The sequence below is a fragment of the Heloderma suspectum genome, chromosome 1 (genome assembly GCF_057233095.1).
Source record: "Heloderma suspectum isolate Gila_16-S chromosome 1, 16-S_ref, whole genome shotgun sequence".
In the NCBI taxonomy this organism is placed as follows: domain Eukaryota; kingdom Metazoa; phylum Chordata; class Lepidosauria; order Squamata; family Helodermatidae; genus Heloderma; species Heloderma suspectum.
Window position 1 is genome coordinate 213,400,963 of NC_139458.1, and position 16,775 is coordinate 213,417,737.

The window sequence follows — 16,775 nt, forward strand, 5'->3', positions numbered from 1 at the left end:
AAGCAAAAAGGGGGCCAGACAAACTTCTGTTTGGATGCTGTTCTGCAACTGAATCACTCCTCTCCCTTGTCCTCACCAATCACACTTCCGTTGGCAAAGGGACAACAAGGAAGGCTTTAGTAAGTAAACACAAATCTTTAGCAGATTTATATGGGAGGAGATGATTCATGAGATATCCGGGTCACAGGCCATTTGGGGCTTTAAAGACCAAAACGTGCTTCTTGAATTAAGCCCAGACACAAACTGGAAGCCACTGAAGTTGGAACAAAATTGGCCTAATATGATCTATCCAGCTGACCTCAGACACAAATCTGGCTTCAGCATTCTGAAGTTTGGGTAGTTACAACTGTTGGCAGCTACCATAGTACAGTATACTTAAAGTCCTGTGATATTTTATGAGTGGGGTAGATGTGGGAAGTTTGGGGGTGGTGGTAGAAGAATTCCAGTGCTACCCACTCCTCCTACCTTTAGTCTCCCCTGTCCTCATGTGTTTTTTTAAAATATATTTTTATTTATTTTATCTTTATAAATGAAATAAACAATACCGAAAATACCAGCAACCTGATCAATACTACAATTTTCCAACAATACAATATTCTGATGAGGACACCACAATAACAAAAAGAGAAGGAAAAAGAAAAAAGAAAAAAAAGGAAAAGGGAGGAGGAAAGGAAGTAAAGAAAAAAGAAGATTCTTTCCCCTCCACTCCCCCTCCCCTTTAAAGAATTAAGTTTAAACTCCAGTGCCCCCCGGCCTCTGATGCCATTCTATTTTAAAAACTATATCTATAGCCTTAACAGTCTTACAGTTTAACAAACAACCTTACATTTCAATATCATATCATCAATCTTATATCAAAGAAACAGGTCTACAATTCATTCCCAGAAGCCTATATTATTATTATTATTATTAATAATAATAATAAAAATATAGTGTTATATAATAATAAAACTTAATATAAACCATCAACAGTCAGTAATATATTTTATACTAGATATATAAGTACACAATATACCCTCAAACAATAAATTTAAATACAGCATACCATATCTATTTTGAAATAAAAAATATAAAGAAAAGCAAGAAAAAATGAAAGATGAAAGAGAATAACGAATATATGTATAATCATTTATCTTCTGACCTAGCCTGGATCATGTAGACTAAACACAAACAGTTAACAAAGCTTGTTTAAAGATTCCAGTTCATGGGGTTGTAACAGAAATCTCATGCATTTTTATGTTCAGCCATGCCTCCGCCATTTCATGATTTAGAAACTTCTTCATCTGACTTTCAGACACAGTACAAAGTGTAGCAGGATATTTTAAGTAATATTGTAAGTTCATTTGTTTTGCCATATTTTTTGCTTTGATAAATTGCCTTCTTTTATTCACCACCTCTTTGACGTAGTCTGGAAATAACATAACTTTATCTTGTTTCCAGGAAAGGTTTCCACCCTCTCTTGCCAAACGCAGGATATAATTCTTTGTGGAGACTTTTGCAAATTGGACTATGATTGTATAGTCGGTCCCTTTCGCATTTGGCTCACGAAATGCCTGCTCAATATCGAGTAAATAATCAGATGGAATAGGGAGTATCTCATGCAAAAGTTTATCCACAAAAATAGGCAATTTTACATCATTAGACAGATTTTTAATCCCAATAATATGTACATTAGATCTTCTCGTGAAGGCCTCCAGTTGAGAAATTCTATCACAGGCATTTTTAAAACAAATTTGTGTTGTAGTTTCATTTCCTGCCACTCGGTCTTCTAGTTCGTTAATTTTCATCTCCATTTTTTGCCGTGACGTATTAATTAAATCTACAGCTCCTTGCAGGGCGGTGATGGAATTTTGGATTAAATCCAACCTTCTGGCTTGCTCCGTAAATTGCGAAGATAATCAGAGTAAATAATTCCCCTATATCTTCTGTTTTCGAAACTTTTGACATGGGGATGCGGGGGGAGTTGATGCCAGCTCCTTTCTTCTCCTCAGTGCAGTCATGTTTCTCTCAAACAGATCTTACAGGTCCTCAGATGTTCTCAAATATTGTTAACGTTTCTTAAATCATCCCTCAGAGGTTGTTGATATTTCTTAAAGCATATATTATTATGGAACACGTCAGCCCTGTTTTGTCCTATGAAACAGGAGTCTCAGTACAGCTTTTTGCATTGGTAAAGCTCTGGAGAGATAATCCTGGAATCCAGCCCCCCCCACTATCTCGAGGGGGGTACTTTTCTCCAAGATGTTATCCAGATGTTGCCTTTCCCCCCCTTTTAATTCCAGGGGGGAATGAAAAGGTTTTTCAACCTTTTAAAAAGCTGTTTGAGAGAGCTCCCATGGAGAGCCTGTGGGATGCTACCAGAGCGACTTTGGTTCCAACCGGAAGTCTGTCTCTGTCCTCACGTTTCAACTATCATTCACTATGCCGTCTGCCCTCGTCTCTCCCCCTTCATGTATCATGGAGAGCATAGGGCAGTGGAGACGTAGGCATGGGCCTGACCCTTGTTTTTTCCATGGTAGCAGCATTTGTAATGGATGAGACAGTGAGGTGGTGGAGGTACAGACATTCCTGAAAATCACCAAGGTGATTAGTGCTTCACGCTGAAGATGAAAGCCAGTGTGGTGTAGTGGCAAGAGTGTTGGACTAGGAGCTGTGAGATCCGGGTTCCAGTCCCCACTCGGCCATGGAAGCTCACTGGGTGACTTTGGGCCAGTCACAGACTCTCAGCCCAACCCACCTCACAGGGTTGTTGTTGTGAGGATAAAATGGAGAGGAGGTGGATAGTGTAAGCCGCCTTGGGTTCCTTGCAAGAGGAAAAAAGGCGGGGTATAAATGCAATAAAATAAATAAATAAATAAATAAATAAATAAATAAAGTAAGGAATGCTTCAGCTATTCCACTCCAGCCAAAGAACTATGTTTCGATGAGGGGGTCTGATGCATTCCTTCCTTTCCTGCCTAAAGTCAACTTGTGTGTTTTGTGGGGAGATAAATAAGCTCCTCCTCCTTCTCCCCCTTCCGAAAGTTTGGTGTAGGGTTCGAGGTAAAGCAATGCATCTATGACTTTCTTTTCCCTTCTGTACTTATTCCAAATCACTTGTCTGCATTTTTTTTTAGCTTTTTCTGAATTTCGTTAAATATTTTTGATCTGACAATGAAATATAAATATGCTGGATACCAAACATGTACAAAATTTACTTTGGCATGATAAAATATGTTGCAATAGTTGCCAGTAGGTAGATGCTTGCTGCCCATATAAAAACATAATTCCCAAATACAGCTGTAATTTGAGAGTGCAATTACAGGTCAGTATCCTGAGTGCCAGAGTAACAGTTAGTTCAGCATGTGTTGATGGTTTATACTGATAAATTGTACAGCCTAACAGTGGCAATTATTTCTTGCCATATTAATGAGAGGGATCCAGTTTGTTTCTGTAGTCAGAGAAGTTAATTCTATATTACTTTCCATTAGTTCTTGAGTATTGAGACCTAAGAAATGGATTGTAATAAAGCTGCAATCCTATATCCACTTACCTGGGAGGATGCCCTATTGAACTTAATCAGATGTACTTCTGAATAGACATGTATAGGATTGCCTGTATCTGTATTTTTTTTTCTTCAGTCCAATGTTTAAATAATGAAATTGTAGCTAGGATAGTACTTCATGATGTAGGAATTTGATCTGTATTTGAAATTTTACAGAACAGCCCATTTTATAATTGACCTTGTTTTATGGCCAGAGTATATGTTTTAACTATTTAAAAACAGATTTTAATACATTTAGCATAATCTTGTCTGGTGGGAACTCATTATATTTTGACCAAGTCAATTAGTGCTAGTTGAGCACACTTCTACAATTACAACTGCTAGAAGGCAAAGTGGTGAGGCTAAAAGAAAAGTAACTTACCCAAGAACAAGTACAAGGCAGAGGTGTGGTCTGAGTTCCAAGACACAAAGGCACTCTTTTGAACCCAGTTTTCTCCAAAAACAGATAAGGTTCAAAGATAAGTAACTTAGTCAAGAAACTAAATACAAGAAAGAGGTGGGATCTGAGCTCATATGCCAAATCACATATTTGCTCCTACAAAGCACAACAAAATACCCATTTCACAGAAGGCAAACTGGTAATGCTCAAAGAAAGACACACACATAGATAAAACATGCACCCATACCACATACCCCCCCCCCAAATAGGCAAAACACTCTCCACATTCCCTCCTCTAGCTCCCCAGGATGTTCCCAACACTCTCTCTAGCCCCCCAAGAAACTCCTTGCCATCCCCAACTTACCATTTTCTTTCTTCTAGGTGACTGGGGACTATTCAAAATGAAACACTGGGGCCCAGAGGCATTCTTAGAAATAAAAATGGTGCTGGATGCTGATGCGTCATTCTATATAGCATGTCACCCTCCCTGTCAATTTTTTAAAATGAAAAAACCTAAAAAATAAAAACAAATTAGTAGGGACAAAGAGACTGGTGGGCACCAACGGAGGTGTCTGCAGGCACAGTGGTGCCTGTGGGTAACATGTTGAAGGACCCCAGCCTTAAGAGATTGGGCATGTGCTACAACAATGTACATTCCAATCCCACCTCTCTCATTTGTTCATTCCTTTCCACTGACCTTAGCTTATTTTGTCAGCATCGGTGTCAACTGTGGTTGCTATCTAGAGCTTCCTCCCTAATCAGGATTGGAAGTCAGGATCTAATGCTGGTTACAGTCCTAAATTAGAAATCAACCCTGGTGTGTGAGATCAGAGACTATGTTTGCATGTAATGCAAACCATAGTTTAGTGCTACATGCATGAACAAAAAGACCAGGAGGAAGAATTTAGCTTTAGCCAATACCTGGCTTGTTATGTGTATACTACTGTGGTTTAAAATAAACCCTAGTTTGTTGAACAAGCCAGCTAAACCATTCAGGGTTTGTAGGTGGCTTCTTTAGCAATTGGTTAGGATTTATTTTAAGCCACAACTTTTGGTTTACATGAAATGACAAGCCAAGAACTGGGTAAAGTGAAACTGAATCCTGGTTTGTGGTATCCTGGAAGGGGGGGGGGAGCGGGGAGTGTGCAAGCCCAGAGTTTCTCTCAGCCTCTGTTCTACTCATGAATGTAATACAAGCAGCCTTCCCCAACCTGGTGAGCTCCAGATGTTTTGGACTTCAACTCCCATTATCCCCAGCCAGTGTGGCAAATGGTGAGGAATGCTGTGGGTTGTAATCCAAAACCTCTGGAGAGTACCAGGCTGGTGAAGGCTGCACTAAACCCTGGTTTAGTATTACATGCAAACTCTCCCAGACAGGGGCAAAGGGGTAGCCATGCTGCTATCCCATTCCTTGTTTTCAAAGCCCTGTTTTTCAAGGCTACATAGTCTTCTTGACTCATTATTATGACTTGGATCTCAAATAGGGATGGCAGAGAATTTCTGAGTATTTCTCCATGAATCTCGGTGGGGCTGAATGCCAACGCATTCGGCCCCCCGAAATTGGCGGTGAAATTCTCCGCCACCCCCCCCCCGGGATGGGACTTACCTCCTGCGAATGTCCCTCTCGGCGGCGGGTCCCGGCGGCGGTTCGGCGGCGGTTCGGCGGGGGCAGGGGCAGCAGCCAGTCTTCCGACCGGCTGCCGCCGCCGTTACAAAATAAAGTAAAAAAACCCACAAAACCCCGTGATAGGCTACGTAACGATTAACGTAGCCTATCACGGCTAGATTTCCAAAGTCAGCCATGATAGGCTACGTTAATTGTCACGTAGCCTATCACTGGTGACTTTGGGGGGGGGGGGAAAGCGTGTACGCAAATGGCGGCCCATGGGCGCCGCCATTTGCGTTCCTTATTTTGGCACATCTAGTCTACGTAAAGATTTACGTAGACTATGGCGAAAATAAGGGCAACGCTATTTGCGTAGTCTACGTAAACCTTTACGTAGACTACCCGGGCCCAAATAAGGAACGCATATGGCGGCGCCCATGGGCCGCCGCCATTTGCATATGCGCTTCCCCCCCCCAAAGTCACCCGTGATAGGCTACGTGACGATTAACGTAGCCTATCACGGCTGACTTTGGAAATCTAGCCGTGATAGGCTACGTTAATCGTTACGTAGCCTATCACATTTTTTTTTTCCCCACTTTTTGTTTCGCGGCCGGGGAGACGGGGCGCTTCTCCCCAGCCTGAATTTCGGCCAGGCGAGGCAGGACGCCTCCCCCCCTCGCCTGAACTTTGAGGGGAGAAGCGAAGCGCCTCCCCCCCACCGCGAAAAAAGCTGCGGGACAAGGTAAGTCCCTTTCGTACATCTCAAACTATTGTTTTTGAATTGGAACTTGAGATTTTGAACAATCTCAAACTATTGTTTTTGAATTGGAACTCTCAGAAGAGTTCAAACTCCACAGTTTAAAAGAACAATTACACAGTAATTAAGAACTAAGTTGTTTCAGGCTTTCTGTGAAGTTTTTAAATTACTGTTTTATTATGTAAACCACTTCTGTTTTGTAAACTAAGAACATTTGTTTAAGTCCAGAATATAAATATTGTAAATAAACCAAATGAACTATTTTATGAGGTTCCAGTGTAGGGGATTGCACATCACATTATGCTTCCCTGCAAATAAGCCATGGTCGGTTGGTTGTTTACTGACCAACCCACAGTACACCTGACAGACAGTCAGGTTTGCCATGGCTTGTTCTCCCCCTCAGTCCTCCAGCCGGCTCTGGCACTTATCCCAGGCGTCTTTGTGGCAGAACCCACCTTCTCTCCTTGCCTTTGTCCCCCCCCCCCGCCCCTTTTTATTCAGCACCTCTTTTTTTGCCAGTGCTTCAGAAAATGTGTTCGTAATTTAAAAAATATATATTTCCCCCCTTTTTTCGCAAGTGCACACTTTCGCCTGTCTGATATGTGTAGTGTTGCCTTGTCAATGCCTTTGTATGTTGCAGCTGTAATGTCAACAGGAGCCCCAAAGTGAAGTAGGAAATTGACAAGGCTAGTGTCAGCTCAACACTTAAAAGCCAGATTACATTGCCAAGTGCAAGATATTGCCCCCACTCCCCTTTTGATGCACATACTTATCTCACTTTGGGGCTCCTGTTGACAGCTGAAACGTACAAGGAAATTGACAAGGCACGGCTACACATATCGGACAGGTGAATCTCCTGTGCACATGCAAAGGAACAGGAAATCATAATAATAAAACTGCCCCATTTGCATACTCATGAAGTCCTGAAAAGTAAGAAAAAAAACAGGTCACAAGCAAGTGATGATCCCTCCAAAGTGCTGTTTTGGCATCAGTGGAGGGCAGTCACTGGCAAGGGAGGCTGGAGGCGGCACGGGCAGGATCGCAAAGAGCAGCACAGGCTTTTTTGCTCTTCTTGCCGAGTGGCTCTGTAGTCAATCCTGGCAACCTATGATAAAATTGCTCTCCCAGGTTCAGACAACATGGCAACCCACAATGGGTATGAACAACCCTACAACAACTCATGGGTTCTCAGGTTGGCTTGTTCATGAAAATTAAGCCACCCTGTGGAGAATGCACTGGGTTTGGATGACACGACAACCCACCCTGTCTGGCTGCCCATGTTGGGTTGTCATGTCGTGCAAACCCAGTCATTATTTAAGTTACCAAAAGAAGGGTGGCTCATGAGATCTGCAAATACTTTATACTGAATAACAAAGTTAATTATGTGAATTATTTTAAATCTTAAAAGACAATATACAAAAATTAATGAGTTGTATCCAATGGTGGCTTTGTACTAGTGGGAGGTGGGGCACAGTCTAGAAAGATATGGGGAAAAAAGGCACTGAACATGATCAAAATTGTAACAGAAATGATAGCTGACTAGCATATCCAAAATCTGACAAAAATGAACCATGTGACCACCTCCAAAATTGCCTTTCAAAATAGTGGCTATGTGCTAATTTGCTGTTAAGTCTAATGAACAGGGTCATGGCTGATAACTCATGGACTTCACTGCTTTTGTGTAATTTATGGAAAGCTGTAGATTTTTCAGTCCAAAAAAATCATGAGGTGGTTCCAAGCCTTAACTATAAAGGTGTGCAGAAAAAGTAAATAATTACATTATCATCACTGAGTTGTTGGCAAATGCTATTAACGTTGGTTAACTTATGTCATGAACTTTGAATACTGTTCAATCTCTCATATGTGTTCATTTAAAAAAAAAGTCACCGTGTGTGTGTGTGTGTGTGTGTGTGTGTGTGAGAGAGAGAGAGAGAGAGAGAGAGAGAATGGGCCCCCTGGTGGATCACTGCATGGAAACTTTCTTGTCCCTGTGGAGGAGCCATAGGGGTCTGAAGGGAAGTCGGGGGAGAGGGGTGATCCAGTGAGTAAAAGGGATCTAGTGAGGACAAGGGAGAGCAAAGGAGACAGCAGTGACTCCCTAAGGCATCTCACAACCGGAGGTAGCAGCTCTACAGTTCAGGTGCCTGATTTACTGAAATCAAGGGTCATTTAATAATCAGACTAATTATTTTGTGTTACTTAAGAACTTAATGTGTTTCATGTTCCTTGTCAATATTTTCATGACTACTCTGAAAAATAAAGTTTATTAAGGGAAAAAGACCACATTTTCCTGGCTATAGAATCATAGGGGCCATAATTCATTTCAGGAGCAATTCACTAACCACCATAGCTCTTCTTTTTCTTTTAAAGCAGAAATCTACCTCTCTTTGATTCCTGTGCCACTTCAAGTGTCACTTCTGTTTTTCTAGGAATATTTGACTTCCTCTGCCAAGCCTTTCTCCATTCTGCTGTTTTTTCCTCACGTTCAATTAATTATATCAGTACAACTTGTTTTCACATTTCTGTTCATTTTCCAGCATTCATTTCCTACAGACTATCTGGTCTCCACCAACTTTTTAAACAGGATTTTTATTTTTATTATTTTCTCTGCTGGTAACTGCCCCACCCACATTCCATGGCCTTCCGTCACTCTGTTAAGATTTTTCTTTTCTAGCAGGCCTTTGGCTTGCAGGGTTAAAGGTGATTTGCTGATCCATAGAACATGTAAAAAATGTTTTATCTGTTGGGTGCACTGATTTCATTGTACTATGACATTGTTTTAAATATGTTGTGAGCCACCTTGAGTATTGAGAATTGGAAAGATGGGATACAAATGCTGTTATTTCTTACATAGATTTAGGGTGCAATCCTATGGGTTGTGCCCCTGTTAGAGGAAACCTCTGAACTCAGACACTTCTGAGGATCCAGTGCCCTGCTGTGCTTCTGCCAGCAGGGTGGGCGGAGCGACTGAGGCGATTGTCACCTGTCCGTCCTCCTGTTGTTTCTTTTAACGCTGGTCAAGCCTCTTGATCCTGTCTACGGGAGGCATGCTGGTGGGGGCAGGGCTGGGGCTGGAGAGGCCCTAGGATTCTTCGTAACCTGGTCTCTCCTCTCCTCTCCTGTCCCCTCCCCTCCCCGCCCACTGGAATGCCCCCATTCAGAGATCTTCCAAGTCCTCTTTTGTGACCGCAGAAAGCAGTTCTTTCTGCAGCAACTGCAAGGAGGTGAGGGAAGCCGAGGGGGCGCTCTCTTATGGTCCCTGGGATGCTCTCAATGGACCATAGGATGGCTCTCTACATTCTTTAGGTAAAATAGTTCATTTGGATATTGGTATAATGGTAGACAAAACCACATCATAGTAAAATACATCTAATTGTAAATTTTATAGAAATTAATAAAAATTACATACAAATGTATTGAGATTTGCAGTGATAATAACCAAAGCAAATATTCTTTTATACTTTTAGATTCACATTTCCACAATGAATAATCAAAATGTTTGATTGATACAATTAGTCTGAATACATGCAGGTTTTCTAGTAGTATTTAAAAAACACACAACTATTTATACTTTCCCTCATTTCTTTGCAGTGATTTATTGTCCTCTGATTATGTGGAAATTCATTATGAAGATGGAAAACCACAATATTCAAAGGTACTGTAGAAATCTCCTAGCTGAAGAGTGAAAATTCACTAGCATGTTTTTTGCAAGTTGTTGTTTTAATGCCTAGCGCATTTCAAACTTTTGGGAGCCAAAATGTAGTACAATGTGAATTTCCTATGCTGATGTCTGTGCATGGTGCTTGCCACAAATACATGCAGATACACATTTATAGATTAGATACTACACCACTGAAAAGCGGCCCTGCATCATTTGTAAGCATATTGTAATAATCAAAAATGATTGTTTGGGATGTAATAGGTTTTTAAAGGATCATGAAGATCACTTTAAAAATTTCTGCAGATTTGAACACACACAGATGTTTCTTTCATGTGTATAAATTGTTAGTTGGAGGAAAAGGGTGGAAATTCTTTTCTAGTCAGCTAATATTTTAAAAAAATATATCTAGAATTATCATAACAACTATGTTGGTTAATGGAAGAAGGGAGGGAACTTCTAATGCGGTTAAGCTTTGAAGTCACCATCAGCCAAGTTAAAAATACTGCTTACACTTTTATTTAATATTGCTTAAACCTTTAACAAAACATTAACAAAATAGTTCAAAAACATGTTGTTGTTGTTGTTGTTGTTGTTCAGTCGTGTCCGACTCTTCGTGACCCTATGGACCACAGCACGCCAGGCCTTCCTGTCCTCCACTCTCTCCCGGAGTGTGCTCAAGTTCATATTCATTGCATCGGTGATGCTATCTAGCCATCTCATCCTCTGCCTTCAATCTTTCCCAGCATCAGGGTCTTTTCCAGGGAGTTTTCTCTTCGCATTAGGTGGCCAAAATATTTCAGCTTCAGTTTCAGTATCTGTCCTTCCAATGAGCACTCAGGGTTGATTTCCTTTAGGATTGACTGATTTGACCTCCTTGCAGTCCAGGGGACTCAAAAACATGACCACCATGTTAAAACAAAAACAATAAATTTAAAGCACATTGTGAAATAAGAATACCTCAGTCTCTTTTGATCCATTTCTTCATTCTGTTTGGAAAGCATGCAAAATGCTGAATATTGTTAGTTTCATTGTCTTGCTCTAAATAAAACTTGTTGCATCAATGCCAAGTGTATTTGTGATTTTGGCAAGTAATATAAGAATTACTGACTGAAAACAAGGCACCTGGCAATTGGGAACTATGTAAATATACTTGTAATTCTTTTTGTTTTAGAAGAGCTATATTTAATACTCTTGCCTTCCCCACCATTAAATTGAAACGTGTGCGTTGTGAAATTTACTATGTTAAGATACAACAAAAAGACTGTAATCATTGATGTATATTTATTGCTAAAACCAAAGGCAAATCATACATTCTATGATTTGTGGAATTTGCAATTAAATTATGCCCTATTTAATGCTTTACTGCAAAGTGTTGTTGCAAATTTCTACTAATACTCACCTGTTTCAGTCCTATGCAAATGTTTAGTACTTTGTATTCTAATTGTATGCATTTTTGTACTGTTGGTTTGGAAAAAATATTAAAGGGATAGCTTGCAAATTATGATTAGTGGAAAGTAAAACTGCCTTGCTTACCTTAGCTGCAGTATTGCCAGTCAGGCTCTTAGCTCTGCACCTGATTGAAAATGGAACCATGCCCCCTTGGAGCATTTTTCTCCTCTCCTTACTTACAGAGATGTATATTATTGCAGTCATTTATAGGGCATGGTGCATACACCAAACCTTTCCATAAGCAATGGAGAGATATGAGACTGTGGACCTATTTGGATGTTATCTCTGCCTCCTCCTTCTATGAATGGTGAGATCAGAGGCTAGCTTTGTGCTTGTGCTATTCCCTTGCTCCAGTCATCATGCATTGTCCCTGCTCAAACCAGGAAATCATTTGATTATTTGAATATGGGCATTATAGTCAAGAGAGATCCTGTGTTGAAATAAGTGTGAGATCTCACCATTTGGATGTTAGTTTTTAGTTGTGGTGAGGAAGATGGGGGAAATAGTTTGGAAGCTCTGAGAGTGCACCAAATTTCACTGCATGTAAACTCTATATTAGTGGTGGTAATTGTGAACAGGCCCATAGGCTTGGATCTCTCTGAGTTATTTCGAAAGCCTTGGGGTATGCACTGTACCATATAGATAACCGCAAGGCCACAGAAACTGAATTTGTGTACTGAAATTGGTTTTTTAGTTATATAATTTTTCTAAATTTAGTACCTTAAATTTTTTAGACCATGTTTTATTATAATGCTGTATTGTAATGTTTATAATGTTGTAGTTTTTGTATTTTCTTGTGAATTGTTGTGAACTGCCCAGAGAGCCTTGGCTATTGGGCAGTATAGAAATGAAATAAATAAAATAATAATAATAATAATAATAATAATAATAAACATTGGGAGCCTAATATCAGCACTCATCATCAAAGGAACGTACATAAAGGTTGTGACGTTAGAAAACCATTCTTCCTGGCCTTTACTCAAAGCTCCAGGAACTATTAGCTGCATTACCAGCAGCAGTGGAATTACTAAATTAAGACTCTTCAAGATTATGTAGAACTTTTGAGTCAGCAAATGGGCCATCTTTGCATGTTGCAGTGATTTGATCTACATTTCCTAGAGGATATTTTTAGATTATTATTTTAAATAAATCAATTTATTTCCAATTGATTTGGAAACACTGAGAGGAACCATGGGATCACATGTACCATAGCTGGTATCATTACTTATGTTCCTAAAACACACAATGGATTTATTGCCTAGAAGATCAATAATAGGGCATTCCTTGTGTATTTAGAACAGATCATTTTAGATGCATTTAATTTTTAGGTGTATTTAATAAAGTCCAAACTGCTAGTCCCCCCCCCCTTTCTGTATGTGAAGAATGGAAACTGAGATGAAATAAGTTAGAAATAATTTGCTGTAAGAGCAAGAATATAATAAGCATAATTGCTTCCTCACGGCCTCTGTAATGAACCTTTTGGAATGCACAGGCAACACTATGAAATCTCCTTGAAAGCACTGACAGATAGCAGAGGTATTTGACGTTTCCTTTATCCAAACTGACAGTAGAGAATTGGTGCATAAAGGGATATCTGTTTGATTTGTTTTCTCTGATTTTTTTGATAGCCATGCAATTGTTAGTTTGTTCTTCCCTTCACAGGAAAGTATTTTTCTAGAGCTCATGTGGGCAAGCTGTGGCCCTTGGTCACTCTGTGTGTGACCTGTAGAGCCCCAGGAGCCCCATCCACTATTCCTTGCAGCCCAACTAATCAGGCATTAGCTGGGATTGGGGGAACAGATCCTTGTTCCCCTGATGCTATTAGCAACAGGGAAACAGTGGCTGTCATCAGGATTGATAGGGGAGGGGCAAGATAAAGATTCTTCCTATCCTCCTGCACCCCATCCAGTGATAACTGCAGGCAAAATAATTGTTTCTCCACTGCTATTAGCAGTGGGGAAAGAGCAAGCTTGATGAGGATCACTGGGGCAGGGGGGAAGGCTTTAATCTGCCCTCTCCAACAGTCCTGATGGAGATGGTTGTTTCCCTGATGATGGTCACTGGGCAGGGGTGGGTGGGAAGAGGCTTTAACCTTGCCCTCTAGCTCTCCTGATCATTCCCAATGCAGGCCCCCCCACCACAAAAAAAAGTTGGTCACATCTGTTGTAGAGACTTTCCTTTTTATTTTAATGATTGCTGCTTTTTAAAAATCAACTCAAGTTTTCAATTTTAAATAAAACTTTAATGGCCTCAGATGAGTTAGAGATGCACTGCATGCTATTTCAATTATAGACTTGATAATTTGGTGTACTGAATGTATTGCTAACCATTCTGTAAAACTGTGTTCTCTTTTAAAGAGAATTAGACATAATAAATGCATTTTAGTAGTACTGGCTCTGAAAAATATAATATATGAAGCTGATGCTTTTATAGTTCATTAGCATATTGTAGTTGGTTGAGGATTCCTCAAGGGCACTCCTTCAGAACATAGTCGTAGTTAATTTCTTTGTATACTGTGTTTTCCACACTACGTTGTGCTTAGAGCAGTTCATAAAAACAAATACAATAGCCATAATTAGAATAATTAGAATACAACATGAACTCAGTTACAGTTCATTTAAAACATATCAAAAATTTAAACAAGCACAAGAAAGAACAAATATCCATTACCAAAAATATTAACATCATATTCACATTAAACAATTCACTAAGAAATTCATGTTAAGAGACCTAGCACTGATACCTCACCCCCATCAAACTCAAACAGCATTGAAAAAGCTCTTTTCTTAGTTACTTGGCAGTGAAATCCTATACCTGCTTACTGAATGTTCATTCAGGCTCACTCCCTAGTAAGTGTGTATAGGATTGCAGCCTAAATCAGTTAGTATTTTTTACTTCAGTTAGAACTTCTTTTATTATCCTCAAAAATGTCTGCATTCAGAAAGGCATACTAACTCTTTACTTAGTTTTCGTTGTTGTCCTATATAGCTTTAAACTATACATTCAAGTGCTCATTCACCTAAACATTATAGGTATGCACTAGCGTATTTAAAAGTGAATTATAAAACCTAAAATTAAAGGATTCCTGTTAATCCTCAGGGAGGAGAGCACTGTTACTATCATGGGAATATCAGAGGGATCAAGAACTCCAAAGCTGCGCTTTCCACATGTAATGGGCTCCAGTAAGTACTGATATTACTAACAAGTATCTTACTAGTTGCTGGTTGATCTTGCTAGTTTATGTAGTTGTTACAGCTGGGAGTCTTATTAGCACTCTTCCTCAGCAAAAATATATTAGTATAATACTAGATGTTATATACGTTATGAAATTTACTTGCCAATTCCTCTACTTTTGAGGGAAAGTGGGTTGAATGTTTTCTAATATGAAAAGGATCCTGGCAAGGTTCTTCCGAGGACAGTCTCATAAGCTAACTTTGAGGGCTCTTAAAAGTCTACCTCAAATGAGAGGTGACATTTTTAAACCCTCCAAATCCAAGTCAGTTTAAAATCCAAGTCAGAAAAGATTTCCCATCTTCCCTCCTGCCCCCAACAGCTGTCCCTAAAACACCCTTCTCCCCTACCATTAAGGCCTTGCTTGGCCAGTCAATGGCAGTGAAAGCCAGTGGCAACATGCCTAGTAGAGGAAAGGGGAGAGGCAATTTCCTCCCCCCACTGTCCTCATGGCCTGATGCTGTCAGTGGTAGGAGCAGTTGTGTGTCTAGGCCCAGTGAGCCACCGAATATTTCCCCCAAGTGCTGACACACAGTGTGCCAGTATGCTAGGTGGTGGTGGTGGGAGGGGGGGACCTCCCTTCTTCCCTGCCCCCATGAGCCCCGCTGCTGGTCCTACAACCACCTCCTAGCCAGCTAAAGAATTAAGGCAATGGCAAGAGTATGTTTGAAGGGGGGTGGGGGTTGACAGGGTAAGTTTTTAAGAGATCAGGAGGACTGGCAGGGAGTGGTGTTATTTTACAAGCCTCATATTTATTTACAAGTCAATCTGAGGTGAGCAAGGGTAAGCTCATCCATCTCTAATAGGAAAGCTTGCATAAACCCTGGGATCTTATCAAATACTGATGCTACTGAATGATTAATATTAATTTATCTCAGCTTTGCAAAATAATTGGAATAACTTGAAACATAGTTCCCCAATGTGGTATTTTCCTCATAAGACTACGGTAGGGCTGGGAGACATTTGCAGGGGAGAATTGGTAGGTTGGGAGGGCACTGCTTAACCTTTTCTCTGCCTTCTACTTTCCTCCAGATGCTTTCACTTGTGATTTTAAATTGATTTTTCCTCCAGTCAGACTCCAGAACCAGATGTGAGCCTGACCAAGGGAAAAATGGCATTGGTGGGAGGATTTGTAGTGGGAATGTGCTTGAGGGCTCCCCTCTCCTGCTCATGTACCAAACTTCAGGGTAGACTTCCTGGTTTGGTAAACAATCATTTTCTGTGACAGCCAAACTGGGAAACTGTTTTAGTGCCCACTGCAAAACTGAATGGCAAACCACAGTTTGCAGAGAGTGCTTAAACCATAGTTTCCCAGGACTCAAGGAGGGGATACATCATTCTTTATCCTTCAGGATAGCCCCTCTTCTTCCATCAGTAGATGGGGCCAACGGTTTGCCATCTCCTCTAGGGGGAGGGATATCCCTCTTCTCCAGACCAGCCCTGCCTACTGGCACTACAACAGGGACTCTGGTGGCCTCTGTGCTCACTGAGGTTTTTTAATTTTAATTTTCGTTGCCGAGTCTTCTCTATTTCCTCCCCGCCCTTCCTTCCCCACATGGATGAGTTAGAGCTGAGGGCCCTTCCACTAGGCATGAAGGGGGCAGTGTTATTCTTGTTATGACTGCTGCCCCATCCCCGCCCCCCGCTGCAGTTCTCCTGCCTTTTTTCCTCAGCTGCTAGGCCTCACACTGCTGCCAAAGTCGCAGCACGAGCCAGTCAGGAAGCAGCAGGCCCTGCCGCCTCCTCTCCTCACGGGGCAGGCGGACAGGAGCCGAAAGAATGTGTCTCTCCCCCTCCCTGCCCCCATCTCAGATGGGGATGGAGGCTGAGCGCCTCAACAGCGTGGGAGAAATGGCTGCCGACACCATCAATGGCCAGGGCTGTGCAGTGCCAGAGGAGGATCTCAGGGCAGCAGAGGGAGTGAGTAATGATTCTTCCCCTCCCTCCCCCAGTTTGCCAGACTTGAGTGGGGACAGGGCCCATCCCGAGTTTCTACAGTGGGTGCAAGCTCTAGTTCTCAAGGAGGTAAGGGGGGCCATGAAGCCTGGGCTGGGGGCTCACAGGACATCTTCCATCAGATCAACCTCCCCGCATAAGAAATTCCATAAAGGGAAGGAAAAGCGCAAATGTAGTTGCAGCAGATGAAGG

At 41.2% G+C, this 16,775-nt stretch overlaps 1 protein-coding gene across 4 annotated transcripts in view; it reads left to right on the plus strand.

Moving 5' to 3' along the window:
• Positions 1-16,775, plus strand: part of ADAM23 (ADAM metallopeptidase domain 23) — a 161,057-nt gene that overhangs the window by 27,257 nt on the left and 117,025 nt on the right. For all 4 annotated transcript variants that reach the window (XM_084818623.1, XM_084818610.1, XM_084818618.1 and 1 more), the window contains exons 4-5: positions 9,878-9,941; positions 14,496-14,578. In XM_084818623.1, coding sequence (XP_084674749.1) covers positions 9,878-9,941; positions 14,496-14,578 — 147 coding nt within the window. The remainder of the gene's footprint in view (positions 1-9,877; positions 9,942-14,495; positions 14,579-16,775) is intronic.